A 17012-nucleotide genomic window follows, 5' to 3' on the forward strand; every position below is an offset into this window, starting at 1 on the left:
CTGTCTCTGATTGAGAACCATATAAGGCTGATTACAAGACCTAAACATAGAAACACAAAACATAGAAATGCCCACCCACACTCACGCCCTGACCGACTAACACATACAAAACAACAGAAAATAGGTCCCCCAAGGGCAAAGAAGTGACTAACCCCCCTAAGTGCGTACTCCGACGCACTACCAAAAGTCTAGGGGAGGGTCTGGGTGGGCATCTGACCACGGTGGTGGTCAGGCTCTGGACGAGGTCCCCACCCACCATAGTCAATAGCTTCCGTAGCCTCCTCAAAATGACCACCCTCAATAACCCCACCTAAATTGGGGCAACACCAGAATGACTGGCGGATCCTGGCTGGCTGGCTCTGGCTGGTCATGGCTCGCTGACGGCTCTGGACGCTCATGGCTGGCTGACTCTGGCGGATCCTGGCTGGCTGGCTCTGGCTGGTCATGGCTCGCTGACGGCTCTGGAGGCTCATGGCTGCTGCTCTGGCGGATCCTGGCTGGCTGGCTCTGGCGGATCCTGGTGGACGGCTCTGGCTGGTCCTGGCTGGACGGCTCTGGCTGGTCCTGGCTCGCTGACGGCTCTGGACGGTCATGGCTGGCTGACTCTGGCGGATCTGGCTGGCTGACTCTGGCGGATCTGGTGGCTGGTCTGGATTGGTGTCTCTGGCGGATCCTGGCTGGCTGGCTCTGGGCGGATCCTGGCTGGCTGGCTCTGGGGTCCTGGCTGGACGGCTCTGGCTGGTCCTGGCTGGCGGCTCTGGCTGGTCGGCTGGACGGTCTGGCTGGTGTCTGGCTGGACGGCTCTGGCTGGTCCTGGTGGACGGCTCTGGTGGTCTGGCTGGCTGGCTTGGCAGCTCGGCTGGCTGGTCTGGAGCTCTGGCTGGACGGCTTGGCTGTCCTGGCTGCTGGCTCTGGAGCTCTGGCTGGAGGGCTCTGGCAGGTCTGTCTGGTTGGCGGCTCTGGAAGATCCTGTCTGGTTGGCGGCTCTGGAAGATCCTGTCTGGTTGCGGCTCTGCAGATCTGTCTGGTTGCGCTCTGGCAGATCCTGTCTGGTTGGCGGTCTGGCAGATCCTGTTGGTTGCGGTCTGGCAGATCCTGTCTGGTTGGCGGCTCTGGCAGATCTGACTGACGAACGGCTCTAGCGGCTCTGACTGACGAACGGCTCTGACGGCTCGGGACAGACGGCCGGCTCTAATGGCTCGGGACAGGAGATGGCTCAGACGGCACTGGGCAGACGGATGGCTCAGATGGCGCTGGGGAGACGGATGGCTCAGATGGCGTGGGGAGACGGATGGCTCAGATGGCGCTGGGGAGGATGGTCAGAGCGTGGGAGACGGATGGCTCAGATGGCGCTGGGGAGACGGATGGTCTGGCCGGATAAGGCGCACTGTAGACCTGTGCGTGGTGCCGGAACTGGAGGCACCGGCTAAGGAACGCACCTTCATGCTAGTGCGGGGAGCAGGGACAGGGCACACGGGACTCTCAAAGCGTACTCTGTGCCTGGTGCGTGGTACGGGACTGGTGGCACCGGGCTGAGTGCACGCACATCAGGACTAGTACGGGGAGAAGTAACAGTGTGTACAGGACTCAGGAGACGCACAGGTGGCTTAGTCGTGGTCCGGAACTGGAGGCACTGGGCTGGAGACACGCACCACAAGGAGAGTGCGTGGAGGAGGAACAGCTCTGAAAACGCACTGGAAGCCTGGTGCGTGGTGTAGGCACTGTTGGTACTAGGTGGGGCGGGGAGGTGGCGCCGGAAATACCGGCCCGTGCAGGCGTACTGGCTCTCTTGAGCATTGAGCCTGCCCAACCCTACCTGGTTGAAATACCCCGTCGCCCGACCAGTGCGGGGAGGTGAAATAACCGCACCGGGCTATGTAGGCGGAACCGGGACACCATGCGTAAGGCTGGTGCCATGAATGCCGGCCCGAGGAGACGCACTGGAGACCAGACGCGTTGAGCCGGCTTCATGGCACCTGGCTCAATGCCCAATCTAGCCCTACCAGTGCGGGGAGGTGGAATAACCCGCACCGGGCTATGCACACGTACAGGAGACACCGTGCGCTCTACTGCGTAACACGGTGTCCGCCGTGACTCCCGTCTCTCCGGTTACTCTGAGAAGTGGGCGCAGGTCTCCTACCTGCCCTTGGCCCACTACCTCTTAGCCCCCCCCAAGAAATTTTTGGGTAGTACTCACGGGCTTTTCAGGCTTCCAGCCACGTCTCCTTGCTGCCTCCTCATATCGCCGCCTCTCTGCTTTCGCTGCCTCCAGCTCAGCTTTGGGGCGGCGATATTCTCCTGGTTGAGCCCAAGGTCCTTTTCCATCCAGCTCGTCCTCCCATGTCCAGTAGTCCTGGTTGCTCTGTTGAGCTCTCCCCCGCCGCTTGGTCCTAGGTTGGTGGGTGATTCTGTAACGGCTGTCGTCTTCCTCATCCTCGGACGAGGAGAGGAGAGAAGGCTCGGTGGACCAATACGTAGCTAGGTATGTTGACATAATGAATTTATTGAAAAGACGAAGACTGACACGAACTATACTTAACTTATACAAAATAACAAACAAACAACGTAGACAGACCTGATCATGGAACTTACATAAAACACGCAGAACTCACGAACAGGAACAGACTACAATAAACGAACCGAACAACCAAAACAGTCCCGTGTGGTGCGCAGACACAGACACGGAAGACACAGGAGACAATCACCCACAAACAAACAGTGTGAACAGCCAACCTATATATGGTTCTCAATCAGAGGAAAACGTCAAACACCTGTCTCTGATTGAGAACCATATAAGGCTGATTACAAGACCTAAACATAGAAACACAAAACATAGAAATGCCCACCCACACTCACGCCCTGACCGACTAACACATACAAAACAACAGAAAATAGGTCAGGAACGTGACAAAATGTAACTAACACTGTGGTGACTGGCATGTTTTCTTCTTTAATATCTCACTCACGTATAATCAATCTGAGATCCTAATGGGGCTGGGAGCTACACGCATTTCATCAAAACAAACTCGTAGTTCCTTTGAACTAACTAAAATAATAATCTGGATTTCTAGCATGGTAGTGATATGCAAAGAATATACACTCAGATCTTTTTACCTCGAGAGAACATTTACGATCGTCTTATCTATAGCTAATCATGCTTTGTTAGACAAATAAAGATCTACATTTAACGTGATGAAGTTGCACACTATCATGGTGATTACATTCAAGTAAGTGCACTCAGTTTGAGTGGTGAATTGAAATACTTTAATTAGTGCTATTTAGAGCACAAGTGGTGGCTCTAACTTCTAAGGTCACACTTGGCTCAGGTTGGAGTGATCTTTATCACTTGAATACCCTGGACTGGGAAATGGAACGTTACAGGAATTACATTGTTCAGGGGATGGGTGGGTGTTGATGAGGGTGGACGGACAAAGTTTGAATCACAGACACACCCCTCCCATATGGCTTCATCCCCCACCTTTCTTCTCATTTCTGTCAAACAATCTAAAAACAGGTCCCGGTTACCATGGTTACACGTTGCATGTATTTTGAGTGAGTATGTGAATCACTGGTGTTATGTTCGTCAGTATGAGCAGTAGGCTGTGGGTGCAGTAACCTCATGACAAGTGAAAAACGGCTACTCATTCATCAATGACTGCAGTGATTCAGAGGATAAACCACACAATAATGTAGGAATTAGGAGTGACTCTCCACTTAGCCAATGAGGCCCACTCAGCTGTTAATTGTATGACATTGCAGTGCCCTGGTTGGTTTTGAAACCAGTAAACAAACGTCTGGGTGCCTGATGGAGACTGCTTTGCCAATGGGGTTCGACCTTTTGAAAAGTTAAACATGTACCGATCAGTAGCTAGCTTAAAAAGTGATGTGCAAAACATGTAGCCCTGTCATGCTCTTATTCTCTATGTGTGTGTGTGTGTGTGTGTGTGTGTGTGTGTGTGTGTGTGTGTGTGTGTGTGTGTGTGTGTGTGTGTTGTGTGTGTTGTGTGTGTGTGTTGTGTGTGTGTGTGTGTGTGTGTGTGTGGTGGTGTGTGGAAAGGAGGAGGGTGGGGGGTCTGCTGTCTGGCTTCCTTTTTTGTGCTAATATAACAGAGGAAGGAAGTAGGCGCCTTGACATATTTTACAGGGAGCTTCCTGAATAAAAACTATGATCTGAAGAAGGTGGGGGGACTGGTGCACTTTAAGAGGACGGACACTTCCTGTGCAGCTGACAGGAGGTCCGAAATCATATCCTGAAGAATTCCCCCATATCACACACTCCACCCAGAGAGGAGAACATCATAACACTGACGACCTTCGAATGGAAAAAAAACGTGAGCCACACAATTGGAATAACCAGGTGTGGGTTTGATGTTAGTTTGAGATATAAAACTGCAGTTTAAAATGAGGAGTTCCTATGGGACCTGTTAAAAATAGAATGGTTATTAACCTCTGACACTATCTAAACAAAAATAAAGGCCACTTTATAAAAGTGCTCTGGATCACTGAATGAAGAATGGTAACATGTACGCATGGAAATAGAAAGCAGTAGTAGAAGTAGGACCAGAGTAATAGTGTGTATGTGTATGGCTCTGTGTAGAACGATACTCTCACACACACATTCTCTTGATGTCTGTAGTCTCACCTGCAAGGCCTCACTCAGACTTCTCTTGTGTCCGTCCACTACCACAAAGGGCCTGGTCCTCTCCAGTGGCTTGCCGTGCCTACTACCATGGTGGTGCTCTGGACCTGGGGACAGGGAGAGATGGGATTATAGGAAAATATTGTCTTATGTCCCTTGAGGCGCTATATTCTGATGAATAAATATCCGTTTGATACTCTAACATCAGGGATGGAGAAACTCTTTTGTTAGTGCAGTATTGACCCTAAAATCTAAATTCTCAGCTAATGGCAACCTATTATCCAGCCCTAGTAGTCAGTGAACCCCTTCCCCATGGGCAATGCTAATTCTAAGATCAAGTCAGCCACATCTCAGATGGATATCCCTTAGTAGTAAGGACAACCTAATGTGGTATACAGGCTTGGGGTAGGATGCAGGAAATCTACAATTTCATTAAATGGTTTCAATATGCCAGGAAAAAAACTCAGCATCACAATCTAAACATGTACAATTCAAGATAATTGCACAAACCAATCAGTGATGCCGGATGTGCTTATAATAGCTCATGCTCTCTCTTTCTCAGCCGGCATATCTTCTGACTCCTTTCTTCACACACATAAAACAGACACAGCTGCATTAACTTCAGTACAAGAGGCTCTGTGTCCCCTGTCCGTTCCTAGTACAGCTGTTGTCCAGAGCCTGGATTAGGCTTGTTATAGATGACTGGCTGGCTGGCAGGTGTCTCGAGGACTAAAAAGTAGCAGACCACCTCCATGCTCATTTTACAATAGCCTACCTATGTACACTTAACAAAAATATAAATGCAACATGTTTTCATGAGATGAAATAAAAGATTGCAGACATTTTCCATACACACAAAAAACATCTCTCAAATGTTGCACAAGTTTGTTAACATCCTTGTAGTGAGCATTTCTCCTTTCCCATGATATCAAGAAATCGATTAAAACCGCATGATCATTACACAGGTGCACCTTGTGCTGGGGGCAATAAAATGTCCTCTAAAATGTGCAGTTGTGTCACACAACGCCACAGATGTCTCAAGTTGAGGGAGTGTACAATTGGCATGCTGACTGCAGGAATGTCCACCAGAGCCGTTGCCAGAGAATTGAATGTTTATTTCTCTACCATAAGCCACCTCCAACATCATTTTACAGAATCTTCCCCAACGGGACTTGAACATGTGTCCTGCGACTGTCAAGCCAACAACTTTAAAGTTAAGCGAAAAGGTCTGAACCTCTTCACTAGGTGATGGGTTTGACAGTCACTGAGCCAGGGTCCAAGTCCTGATCGGCCTACACCCGAATTCACTAGAAACATGTTATATAAGTGTTTAGAAAGTAAAGTATCAGATAAATATTAATTGTAATTGGCATAGTGTTACATGCTAGGCTCCAGTATAGAGAGAGGTTAACTGACTGTAGGATAGGCCTAAAATGTAAGTAATTTTGGATGAATTTGAGAGTGCCCAGGCAAGAACTGAAATCACATTTTAATGAGTTCCTTTGAAGTTGCCTGGGCTAAACTAGGGTTACTACAAATACCTACTTGTAAGTGAGGAGTTAGACGATACTGTTGTGCGTTCAAAGGAGACAGCTTCTCTTGTAGCTTTCTCCCATCTCTGTTTTATTCGAGTTCAAATGACTTTCGCCAGCAGATATTCCTGCAAATCGTTATCGTCCAGAATCCTAAACGGCTACTAAGTAACGTATTTGATTGAGTACCGCGAAATGTAACAGTCTCGAGTAGCACCAATGTTACCAGAGCTCCAGACAGAAACATTGTTGCGCAGTGACATTGGCTCGTGTCCATCAATTAATCCACCTAAAGGGTGTAAAACAAGGCATTCAGAAACGGAGAAAGGCAACAGGTTCTGTCGGAGGCAACTATATGGCTACCTCAATTTGCCTACAAGGGCAAATGTCAAGCGAAAGTCCATGATAGGCATCCACAAAGGCACGCGCAGAGCAGAAGTGTTGCATGGGCCAGTCAATCGAACGTGTAACTTTATTTCAAGAGGCTGCATTCACCTGCGCGATTAGCCCACACCATAAAGTCCTGTAACAAGCCTCTAAACAAGACCGGCCCGCTGTCCGTAGCCTCTGGCTGCAGTTATCGCAGGGTCATATTTCCAGTACCGTTACCTTCACACACAGAGCTACTACATATATGTCCCTTCCGTAGCGGAGATGAACCCACTGTGATCTTGTTAAACTCCCAAAGTGCTATCCAGAATATCTTAATTCCTGAAGGCAGACAGTTTCACACATGCAAGACATTCGGGCCAAAAACTGAGTGCGTGTTTACAGCGATGGTGTAATCGCATTTCAACCCCCGTACAGGGCGGGATTTTCTCTTGTGCTTTAACTCTTTACTGCCTGAATCTTTCTGTGCGGTCACATTATAGACCGCGTATTCTAACAAACCTTACACAACATTTCTATATAGCAAATTCCCCCCCAAAAATACAAAAATCGATTTTTAAAATCCTGCATTTAATATAATTAAGTGTGACTAAATTATGCAAATGTTTACCTTACACGGACATAGGCTATTTAATCTGATAATATGTCATCCTATTGTCTGAACATCCCAAATAATTCGCTGGATCTCCAGTTTTGTCAATTGTCAGCATGCTAAATAAATAAAACCTCTGGAGAAACAGATGCTATTGTTATACTTGTCTGGTCGATTTAACTATTACTTAGCACAGGAAATAGAACTTTGGACAGGGATTCAAGGAATGAAACAATTTCAAAAGCAAGTTTGCTTTATTGCTATTTGAAGAAGATTGAGGACCAAAACTGTAATGGGCTAATATGCTAAATATCTTTACTGTGTCTGCATGTGATTTAGGTGGTCGCCCTAATGGACAATAGTACATGTCTGTGTCTGAACAGCTTTCTACTGGATCCCAGTTACTAGTGGGGACACAGGCGTAACAGATCCTGCCCAGGTCCCTCCAGCACTGGGGACAGTAGGCGCCTGGCAGCCTGGGACTGTGCACTCCATGGCCCGGTCACCCCTCTGCCTCTCCCCACACACACAGCACCACCGCAGCCTGCAGCCCAGCCTCTCCAGTCTAGACAACACACCAAACAACACCTGAGCGGGAGAGAGGGAGGTGAAGAGGAGAGAGACAGCAGAAAAGTGGGAGGAACAGAGAAAGTGGGATGTGGAGAGTACAGGAGGTAGAAGGGCCAGTGTTAAATAACAGTACAATTCAATGAAAGTAACATATTTTCCCTAATTAGATTATTGGGGTCACAGGCATGGAATGAAAAGCATTAGTGAAGAAGACAGAACAGAGTAAATACAACAGCATGTAAGACCGGATGGAGAGAGAAGGGCCCAGGAAGGAGAGTGGGAGGGAGGCTGCATCCCAAAGAGTTTATCTGTGTTTGTTTAGATTTGTCTTGGACATCATTCCTGGAAAAGAGTGAGCCCATTTGACTTCAAAATTAAAGGCACTGTCATTCTGTCATGAGTTCTCAGAGGTCATCCAAGAACCATCCCATCAACTAAATCAGGAAATAGAAGGGTTCAAAGACTTTAGGAAAATAAAGATGTTTAAACTCTGTTTAATGTGAGAGTAGTTAAATACACACAGTACGCACTGTTTTCTCTCCTGTTCCTAGCTGCATGAGTCGTGTCCGTTGCCTTTTGGTGTATGAGATGGCCTCTGGATCTGCAGGTTATAAAGGAACAGAGCGCGCTCTTCTCCCGCTAACAGACAGGCAGCCACAGCAGAGGGTGGAGAGACAGAGAAATGGGGCAGTCAGATAAATGACAATGAGCTAATTAGTGTGTTAGAACAGTAGGGCCACAGACGGGCAAGATATAGAAAAGTCGAGACAAGAAAAGATAATATTTTTTTTTCTGTTGAATTAGATACTTGAAATCACCCTGAACATGGGTACTAGACTTCACCACTGCTGTATGAACACTCAATACTGTCCACCATGAGGAGGCTTCGGAGCGCTGAACATCTGAGGCCAGTTGGATTAGTCTGTGGGCTGCACACTTTCACCATGTTGCACTTCTCTCCCACATGCTGAATGTGCAGCAGCTTAATTTTGCTTGATTTGTGAAACTAATCCCCTTCAGAGAGCATAAGGGGAGGACTAATAACAGTAATGACACTTCAGCTGATTTAGTGCTAAGTGAAACACACAGAGGGCAATCCCTCACTCTCTCTACTACGCCAGTCTCTCCCCTCGCTGTAGTTTCTCTATAGGTGCTTTCATACTGGCATTTTCAACCCTTAGTCAACCCAGGCAGCTATTCAATTATGATCCTGGAATGGCGAACCACTTCTGGTTTTTGTTCCTACTTGATCTATCATTGCACTCACCTCATCTGGTGTCCCAGGTCTAAACCAGTCCCTGATTAGAGAAGAATGAAAACCAGAAGTGTATTGGACCTCAAGGGCCAGATTTCACACATGCATTTTCAACCCGGGCCAGAATTTTAAATGCTCAAAATGCCTTTGAAACGCTCTCCCTGTTGTGGAAATGTCAGCATGAAAAATGTCTGTATCCCACTTTCCCTCCGTTAATCTCTTACTCCCGCTAATTCTTAGTTTCTCTGCATACAGTATATACTCCTTCGCCCCTTTGCCCCTCTCTGTGCAGTACTGTAGGTAGGGCTTCAGTATGAGCAGAATACGTAGTGTCTAATGCTATTACAATAAGCTGCTCTCAGGTAAGCACTGCTTTACTCGACACACACAAGCCAGTGCATTTCTTACAGGATTGGGGGAAAAGGGCCACATTCACTCTGTGTACACATTGTACTAAAGCCTATTGAATTATAAACTGGGAGGCTCGAGCCCTGAATGCTGATTGGCTGACAAACCCGTATACCACGGGTATGACAAAACATTTATTTGTACTGCTCCAATTACGTTGGTAACCAGTTTATAATAGCAATAAGGCACCTCTGGGGTTTGTGATATATTGCCAATATACCATGGCTAAGGGTTGTGTCCAGGCACTCCGCGATGCGTCTTGCCTAAGAACAGCCCTTAGCCGTGGTATATTAGCCATATACCGCACCCCCTTGTGCCTTATTGTTTAAATATACCTCAACCAGCAATGTTGCACAAGTTTGCATGAACAGTTATATCTATTACGTCTGGATTAGGCTAGGTTTCTTCTTTAAGTCACGTTCCTATATGCATATGTGCATGTTTATGGAGAACGTGCATCTTATAAGCCTAGAGGTTCCTGGACTTCCTTTGTGTTCATTTCATTAAACCCATTGCTTCATTTGGAACAATTAAGGGAAATTTGAGAAAAAAAAACAGTGTGCACAACTGGCCTTAACGAGGTAGCTCAGCTTATATGTTGAATTTCACACAAATAGTGAATTATGTAAATGAAGGCCAAGCTTTCTCCTGAACAATGATTTGTTTTATTTCCATTTATACTCAGCAGTCGACCCAGTAGCTGCTCCAATTTCCGGGGAGATATCTGTAAACCATCTATAAGAACTCCGGGGAAATCCACCCTTTATGATATCCAGATCGACTGTAAATACTAACAGTATAACGAGCGCTTCTACTTTGTGCGACATTGTATTCTTTGTTTATTTGTAGGTCGACCGACAGGACCCTACTGTTTGTTCAAACCTTCCCTGTGCCAATTCCACCAGGGATAAAAAAAGGGGGGGGGGAATAATAAATGTTAGTCTGCCTATTTAAAACGTTACATAGGCTGGACCCAATGCCAACATGTCTAAGTGCATGTTGTGTAGAGGCTCCCAGAGTTTAAATGTAGCTACTACTGATGTTTTCATCACAGTGGGTGTCGTCACCTGTCTTGATACATTGCATACATTATATTATGACCTTATAAATCTATTTTTTCCCCCCTCTTCTTTTTAATTACTATACTGAGCAAAAATATAAATGCAACATGTAAAGTGTTGATCCCATGTTTCATGAGCTGAAATAAAAGATCCCTGAAATTTTCCATATGCACAAGAAGGCAAATTCTCTTAAATTGAGCACAAATTTGTTTACATCCCTGTTAGTGAGCATTTCTCCTTTGCCAAGATAAGCCATCCACCTGAAAGGTGTGGCATATCAAGAAGCTGATTAAACAGCATGATCATTACACAGGTGCACCTTGTGCTGGGGACAATAAAAGGCTGCTTTAAAAATGTGCAGTTTTGTCATAACACAATGCCTCAGATGTCTCAGGTTTTGAGGGYGTGTACCATTGAAATGGTGACTGCAGGAATGTRCCCCAGAGCTGTTGCCAYAAAATGGAATGTTTATTTCTCTACCATAAGCCGTCTCCAATGTCGTTTTAAAGATTTGGCAGTACGTCCAACCGGCCTCACAACCTCAGACCACATGTAACCACGCCAGCCCAGGACAMCCACATCCAGCTTCTTCACCTGCAGGATTGTCTGAGGGGGTGCTGACTAAAGCCCTTTTGTGGAGAAAAACTCATTCTGATTGGCTATGCCCTCCCAGGCCCACCCACGTCTGCGCCCTTTTCCAGTCATGTGAAATCCATAGATTAGGGTGTAATTTATTTATTTCAATTGACGGATTTCCTTATATGAACTGTAACTCAGTAAAATCTTTGAAATTGTTACGTATATATACACACACACACACACACCTTTCTTTCGACCCATTGAAAGACAGTTGAAACTTCAGAGAAACCATCCAAGTGGGTATATCAATCAGAGCAATCAATCAGCACCTTGATGCACATACACTGTGGTGTAGGCTCTTAACAAGAGAACGTTCAATTATCAGATTTAAGAGCAGAGATTACCTTTAGAGGATTTAAGAGCAGAGATTACCTTCAGATGATTTAAGAGCAGAGATCACCTTTAGAGGATTTAAGATCAACATGTATGACTGGGACAAGGTGTTAATGTAAGAACTATAATTAACACAAATACTACAGATTACATACAGGCAAGCCTAACGTGCCGTGAATACGTTATACATTGTGTCATACATCCGAGTTACAGTATGCAGAGGTTTCATTCAACCAAGAGGATGGTAGGTGTGGTTGAGAGTGGGTGTGTGTGGCCTCACCTTGGGGAAGTAGAAGGCAGCGATGACCCTGCGCAGGCGGTTGCTGTACACCTGCAGGCAGCACATCAGCGCCATCATCAAGAGGGGCACGAAACTCCACAGGTAGTCCTCTATGGTGAGGGCCCTCGGCTGGGGCAGACAGTCTGAGAGAGAATAAAAAGAGAAAGGGGGATTGTTGTTGATCTTGTGAATGTTGCCACGATTTGACTAATCTGTGGTCTCACTTAATCCTGATTATTAGCAAATACTATGAGAATGGCCATTTTATTGTGCATGGATAACTCCTAGTTGTCATCCTGCATATGGACAGACATGTGATGCTAGAGTATATGTGTGTTCTATGCCTCTTGACAACACTGTCTAAACTATCTAGCCAAGACAAGGCTGTACACCACTAGACCAGAGCAGATTAGTGTTGTAGCCAGTCAGACAGGGACAGGTCAACTGGTCAACATTAGCTAGCCACAACACACACGTCTGGCACATCAGTCTTTGGCACATTGAGCAATGAGAGAACAGCAGAGAGGCCACCTACGCTGGTTACTAGACTGCATATCCAGGTTAGAGGAGGTGTTGAAGGCCCCGATGGTCTTCCTCAGGAGCTTGGCCATCATGGACTGTCCTCCCACGTTGATGTCTATGTGGTGGCTACCTGTGGAACACAGTGGCATGAGTTAACACAATCACACTGTGACAATGATATGGTACAGGAGAAAGTGTGTGTGTGTGAGACTCACTGGTGAGGGAGAACTCTGTGAAAGTGTGTCTGCGGATGATGTCAAAGATGTGGTGGAGGACCATGTCGACAGCCAGTAGCACACAGACAAACACAGCCAGAGAGACTACCTGCAGCAGGCCCGCCATCTGTGGCCCAATGACACAGATCTGGGATTAGACTTGACTCCCTTTTGTGATTGTAAAAAGACTTGGACAAGTATTTTGATCAATCACAAGATTGTTCTTCAGTCTATACAACCCTAAAGTCAGCAAGGAGTGGAAAGATAGTAATGAACAAGTCATTGGAGAAAATGATTGGATTGAAATACACCCAGGAGAGATAAGCAACGCACCACTAATTTAAGCTCACTGGGATGTATGGACAGGCTGCAAGGGTTGATGAAAAGGCCTCGCTCAGCTTTCTTCAAAGGTAACAGATAACGTTTGTCCTGAAATGTCAAATGTACATATCAGCTTCCAAACGTTATACACTCTACGTATTTATTTGGACAGTGAAGCTAGAACAATTAATTTGGCTCTATACTCCAGCATTTTGGATTTGAGATCAAATGTTTTACATGAGGCGACAGTACAGAATGTCACCATTGATTTGAGGGTATTTTCATACACTCGTTTGCTGTTTAGAAATTAAAGCATTTTATGTACAGTATTTAGTCTCCCCATTTGAAGATATAAGTATTTGGAAAAATTCACTTATAGTSTATTCAATTTTGTCAAAAATGTACTATTTGGTCCCATATTCCATGCAAAGAATACATCAAGCTTGTGACTGCAAACTTGTTGGATGCATTTGGTTTGTTTTGGTTGATTCAGATTATGTAGTGCCCAATAGAAATTTATGGTAAATAATGTATTCATTTTGGAGTCACTTTTATTGTAAATAAGAATGTTCCTGAACACTTCTACATTATGCCACCATGATTATGGATAATCATGAAGGAATCGTGAATAATGATGAGTGATAAAGTTAGACACACAAATATCACCCACCCCACACAAACGCTCGCCTCCCTGTTATCAGTAATGGTAAGAGGTTAGCATGTTTTGGGGAGCATGATCTTTGTGCAACTTACGCACAATTCATTCATGATTACCCATAATCATGGTAGCATCCACATTAATGTAAAATTGTTCAGAAACTATACGTAAAAGTGACTCCAAAAATGAAACATTATTTACCATTACTTTCTATTGGACATAACAAAACAAACTGCAAATGCATCCAAGAAGTTTGTAGAGAGTCAGAAGCTTTATGTAGTCATTGCATGCTAGGAATATGGGACCTGTGACACCTTTAAATGGGGGGACTAGATGCATAAAGTGCATTCATTTCTAAACAGTAAAACAGATATGTATTAAAATATCCTCAAATAAAAGGTGACATTTGATCTCAAATCAAAAATGCTGGAGAATAGAGCCAAATTAAACATTTTAGCTTCACTGACCAAATATATACGTTATCTTTTGTTTGCTTACTGCTCTCTTTCTCCTGGCATCAATCTGTCTGAAGTAGGTGGTGATGTAGATGTTGTCAAAGCGAATGTCTTGTGTATACTGCCTCGCATATCCAAACGCCCTTCACAGGAAGGCAGAGAGCGAAGAGAGGCACACATGCACTGATTACATTAGAAACTGTATAAACACTTTATAGAAATAAACGACATCATGGTACTGCAGTGAGTCCAATGCAGGGGTGCATGCCTTTAGTCCTCGAGGCCTGCAGTAGGTTGGCTTTCAACCTTGACTGATTCAGACCTGGGAAACTGGATTTATGGACTCTGGCCAATCACTGACAAAATAAAAGGACACTGCCACTTTGGAAAACTAAAATAGCCAGCTTCTCAAAAAGCAGAACATCTAACACACCCCTACATTAGATAGCATAAATACACATGTCATTCCATCATATCTAACTGAGTTGCTGTGTGGTTGAGTAGGCTCACGAGGTGAAGATGGTGATGAAGGTGCAGGAGAGGAGGAGCTGGATGAGGCCCAGAAACTGGTCCAGAATGACCTTGGTCTCCTCGAAGGCTTTACTCAGACCCTCTGTGAAATCCTGTAGGGCTGACACACCAAACACAGACTGCTGCTCCTCCTCCTACACACTCTCTCGCACACACACACACAAGAGGGAAAGGTGGAAGCTCAGGAACTGTAAATAACATCCAATTAAAGTATTGTGCAAAGTGCATCTTCAACAGAGTTAGGCATAATACATGTATTTCGAGTAGAGAAAACCTCCAAATYACCTAATTATGTGTAAACTACAGTCTTGTATTTCTTTCATTACTTAACTGTCTTGGTTTCAGTGAGAGCAGACAGAGGAGTTGGGCTGTACCTGCAGCACCACGTTAGTGCTGAATTCTCTGGACAGTGCGTCAATGGAGAAGTTGAGCTTGTCGAATGTTTGCCCAAAGTTCCCTTCCACTGGGATATCCTCCCTGCACCAGGGCTTCATGACTGACAGGAAAAGCAACCAAGCAAACATCATTGTAATCAGAAAGTATATCATCCCACTTGACTAAACACCTGGGCTACCAATGAAGTTGAACCCCTACCTCTCATGATGTCACAGAGGAAGTGGAATCTCATAGACACACACAGGATGTGGTTGATGACTGGGGCTTTGATGGCATCCATGCAGTCCTGCCACTTGACCTCAAACCACTCCCGACAGCGCTCTATCCCCTGCTCCACCACATCTGTCCCACAATGCAGAAAAATAGGTGAGTAATGTTAATACATTCACAACTAATTATCGACCAATAACAACCAACTTCAATCTGCTGAATAGGTTTTTAAATGCAAACCAACACTCACTGTCACATCGCATCATCGTCTTTGCTGCATACAAATCCTGGGTGCTGTTGCCAGCAGCAACAGGGCCCTGTTCCATGGAGTCATAGCCATACTGCCCCATGACCTCATCCCTGATGCTCTGAAACTTCCTGCTCACACTCTTAGCCTCGTCCTGGAACTCCCCATTATCCTCCTGACCCAGTAAACAAAGGAATGAAGGAAACGTTGAGGGCATATCCATGAAATATCAGTTGATAATGTGAAACAAACCTACTGAACTAATACAATAGTGAACTGTGTCGCATTAGTGGATACTCAGACTGCTCTTAGTGCAGGTCTGCAGGTTTTGACTAGCAGAAGTGACTTTTCGTAGCAGGTTAGGATAATTAACGTGGCAGGTTAGGATAATTAACGTGGCAGGTTAGGATAATTAACGTGGCAGGTTAGGATAATTAGGTTTAGGAAAATGGTTAGCCAAAATTCTCGTCGCAAATATATCTAGCTAGAACCAGGCCTGCCCTGAGAACAGTTTTGGTTTCCACTAATGCTATTCTGCCAATAGTGGTCCACTGACCATGATAATGTGTAACTTACCACAATACCCTGCACCACCTGCATGAAGGGCTCCATCACCACCCTCCACATGACCTTGCTGTGTTTGATCTGGAGCTCGATGTTGCACCCCATAGAGAAGGCCACATCCTGGACATTACGGTGGATGTTAGCGATTGGGCCTGACAGGATGAGAGAACAGGATGATCAGAGGATTGCCGGTTTACACCACAGCGAAGCCATACTGCTAGCAATCTATTTGGCAAGTATCAAGGCAATACATTTTTTCCAGAGCTATTTTCAGTTTACCTCTATACAGGCCGTAGAGGACAAACAGCATGAGGTACGCCCTGCCACGAGAGCCGAGCATGCTGGGAAAGATCAGGAGGACCGAGCAGCGAAAGTAGGAGGAAAACGCCCCACCCAGAATACATACAGCTGAAAAACACACACAGAGCAAGACTAATATGTTTCCAATTTGTTTACTTTACTGATTGACTCCAAACAGTGTTCAATWMCAGTACCATAATCTACTCACCTACAAAAGCATATCCTGCTAAGAGCCTGTTTACACTGGTCATTGAGACATTGTGGAAGAGACCCAGAAATAAACCTGGAGGGGAGAATTCACAATGAGTTGGCCAAATTATAAACCGAAACTTTGTAGCATTGTGGAATCAGTCGACCCTACCTGCACCACTGAGAGCACCAAATAATGCTCCTAGGAAGAAACGAGCAACTGGGAAGTCCTGTGACTGACTAAAGAGGAACCGGTGGGCAAAATCTGGCAGAACCCACCTACTGATCCTCTCCAAGGCTGTGACAAAACACACACAAACACMGTAAGTATGGTACATTGAAGTTGTCTATGTCTATCAAATTGATCATCAGTGGCACAAACACCAACTCATTATCTGGAATCTACTAACTGGAATGTGGTGCTTTTTTCAGTCTTCGGAGTTCACTCAATTTAACCATCATCACTGCCATTAAATAATTAGCTGGTTTTATAATTTTGCATCCACTCGTTTAGAACATGCTGAAAGAGGGAATAATTCCAGAAGAGGGAAGAACTCCATCTTGGTGACCTCATAATGCAACTTAGTTCTGTGGAGGCCTGCAACAATAATGATTCTCTAGTGACAGACTTAGAAATAAGAAAACAAATCTTATGTCTATGGGGAAGCATAGCATACATGGTCTTTTTCAAAGGTTCGTGCAAAG

At 45.4% G+C, this 17012-nt stretch overlaps 1 protein-coding gene across 1 annotated transcript; it reads right to left on the reverse strand.

Moving 5' to 3' along the window:
- Positions 1 to 1296: 1296 nt before the first annotated feature.
- dcst1 (DC-STAMP domain containing 1) lies at positions 1297 to 16766 on the reverse strand. Its single transcript, XM_070437325.1, is given in 21 exon segments — positions 1297 to 1446; positions 4643 to 4746; positions 7559 to 7621; positions 7624 to 7741; positions 8147 to 8157; positions 8297 to 8356; positions 9133 to 9139; positions 11700 to 11842; positions 12235 to 12351; positions 12437 to 12563; positions 12770 to 12865; positions 13914 to 14013; positions 14381 to 14535; positions 14776 to 14897; positions 14996 to 15139; positions 15258 to 15429; positions 15831 to 15970; positions 16098 to 16226; positions 16327 to 16401; positions 16480 to 16605; positions 16718 to 16766. Coding segments are annotated over 21 exon segments (2208 nt in total).
- Between the last annotated feature and the right edge of the window lie 246 nt (positions 16767 to 17012).

Source organism: Salvelinus sp. IW2-2015, linkage group LG35 (assembly GCF_002910315.2).
Source record: "Salvelinus sp. IW2-2015 linkage group LG35, ASM291031v2, whole genome shotgun sequence".
Classification (NCBI taxonomy): domain Eukaryota; kingdom Metazoa; phylum Chordata; class Actinopteri; order Salmoniformes; family Salmonidae; genus Salvelinus; species Salvelinus sp. IW2-2015.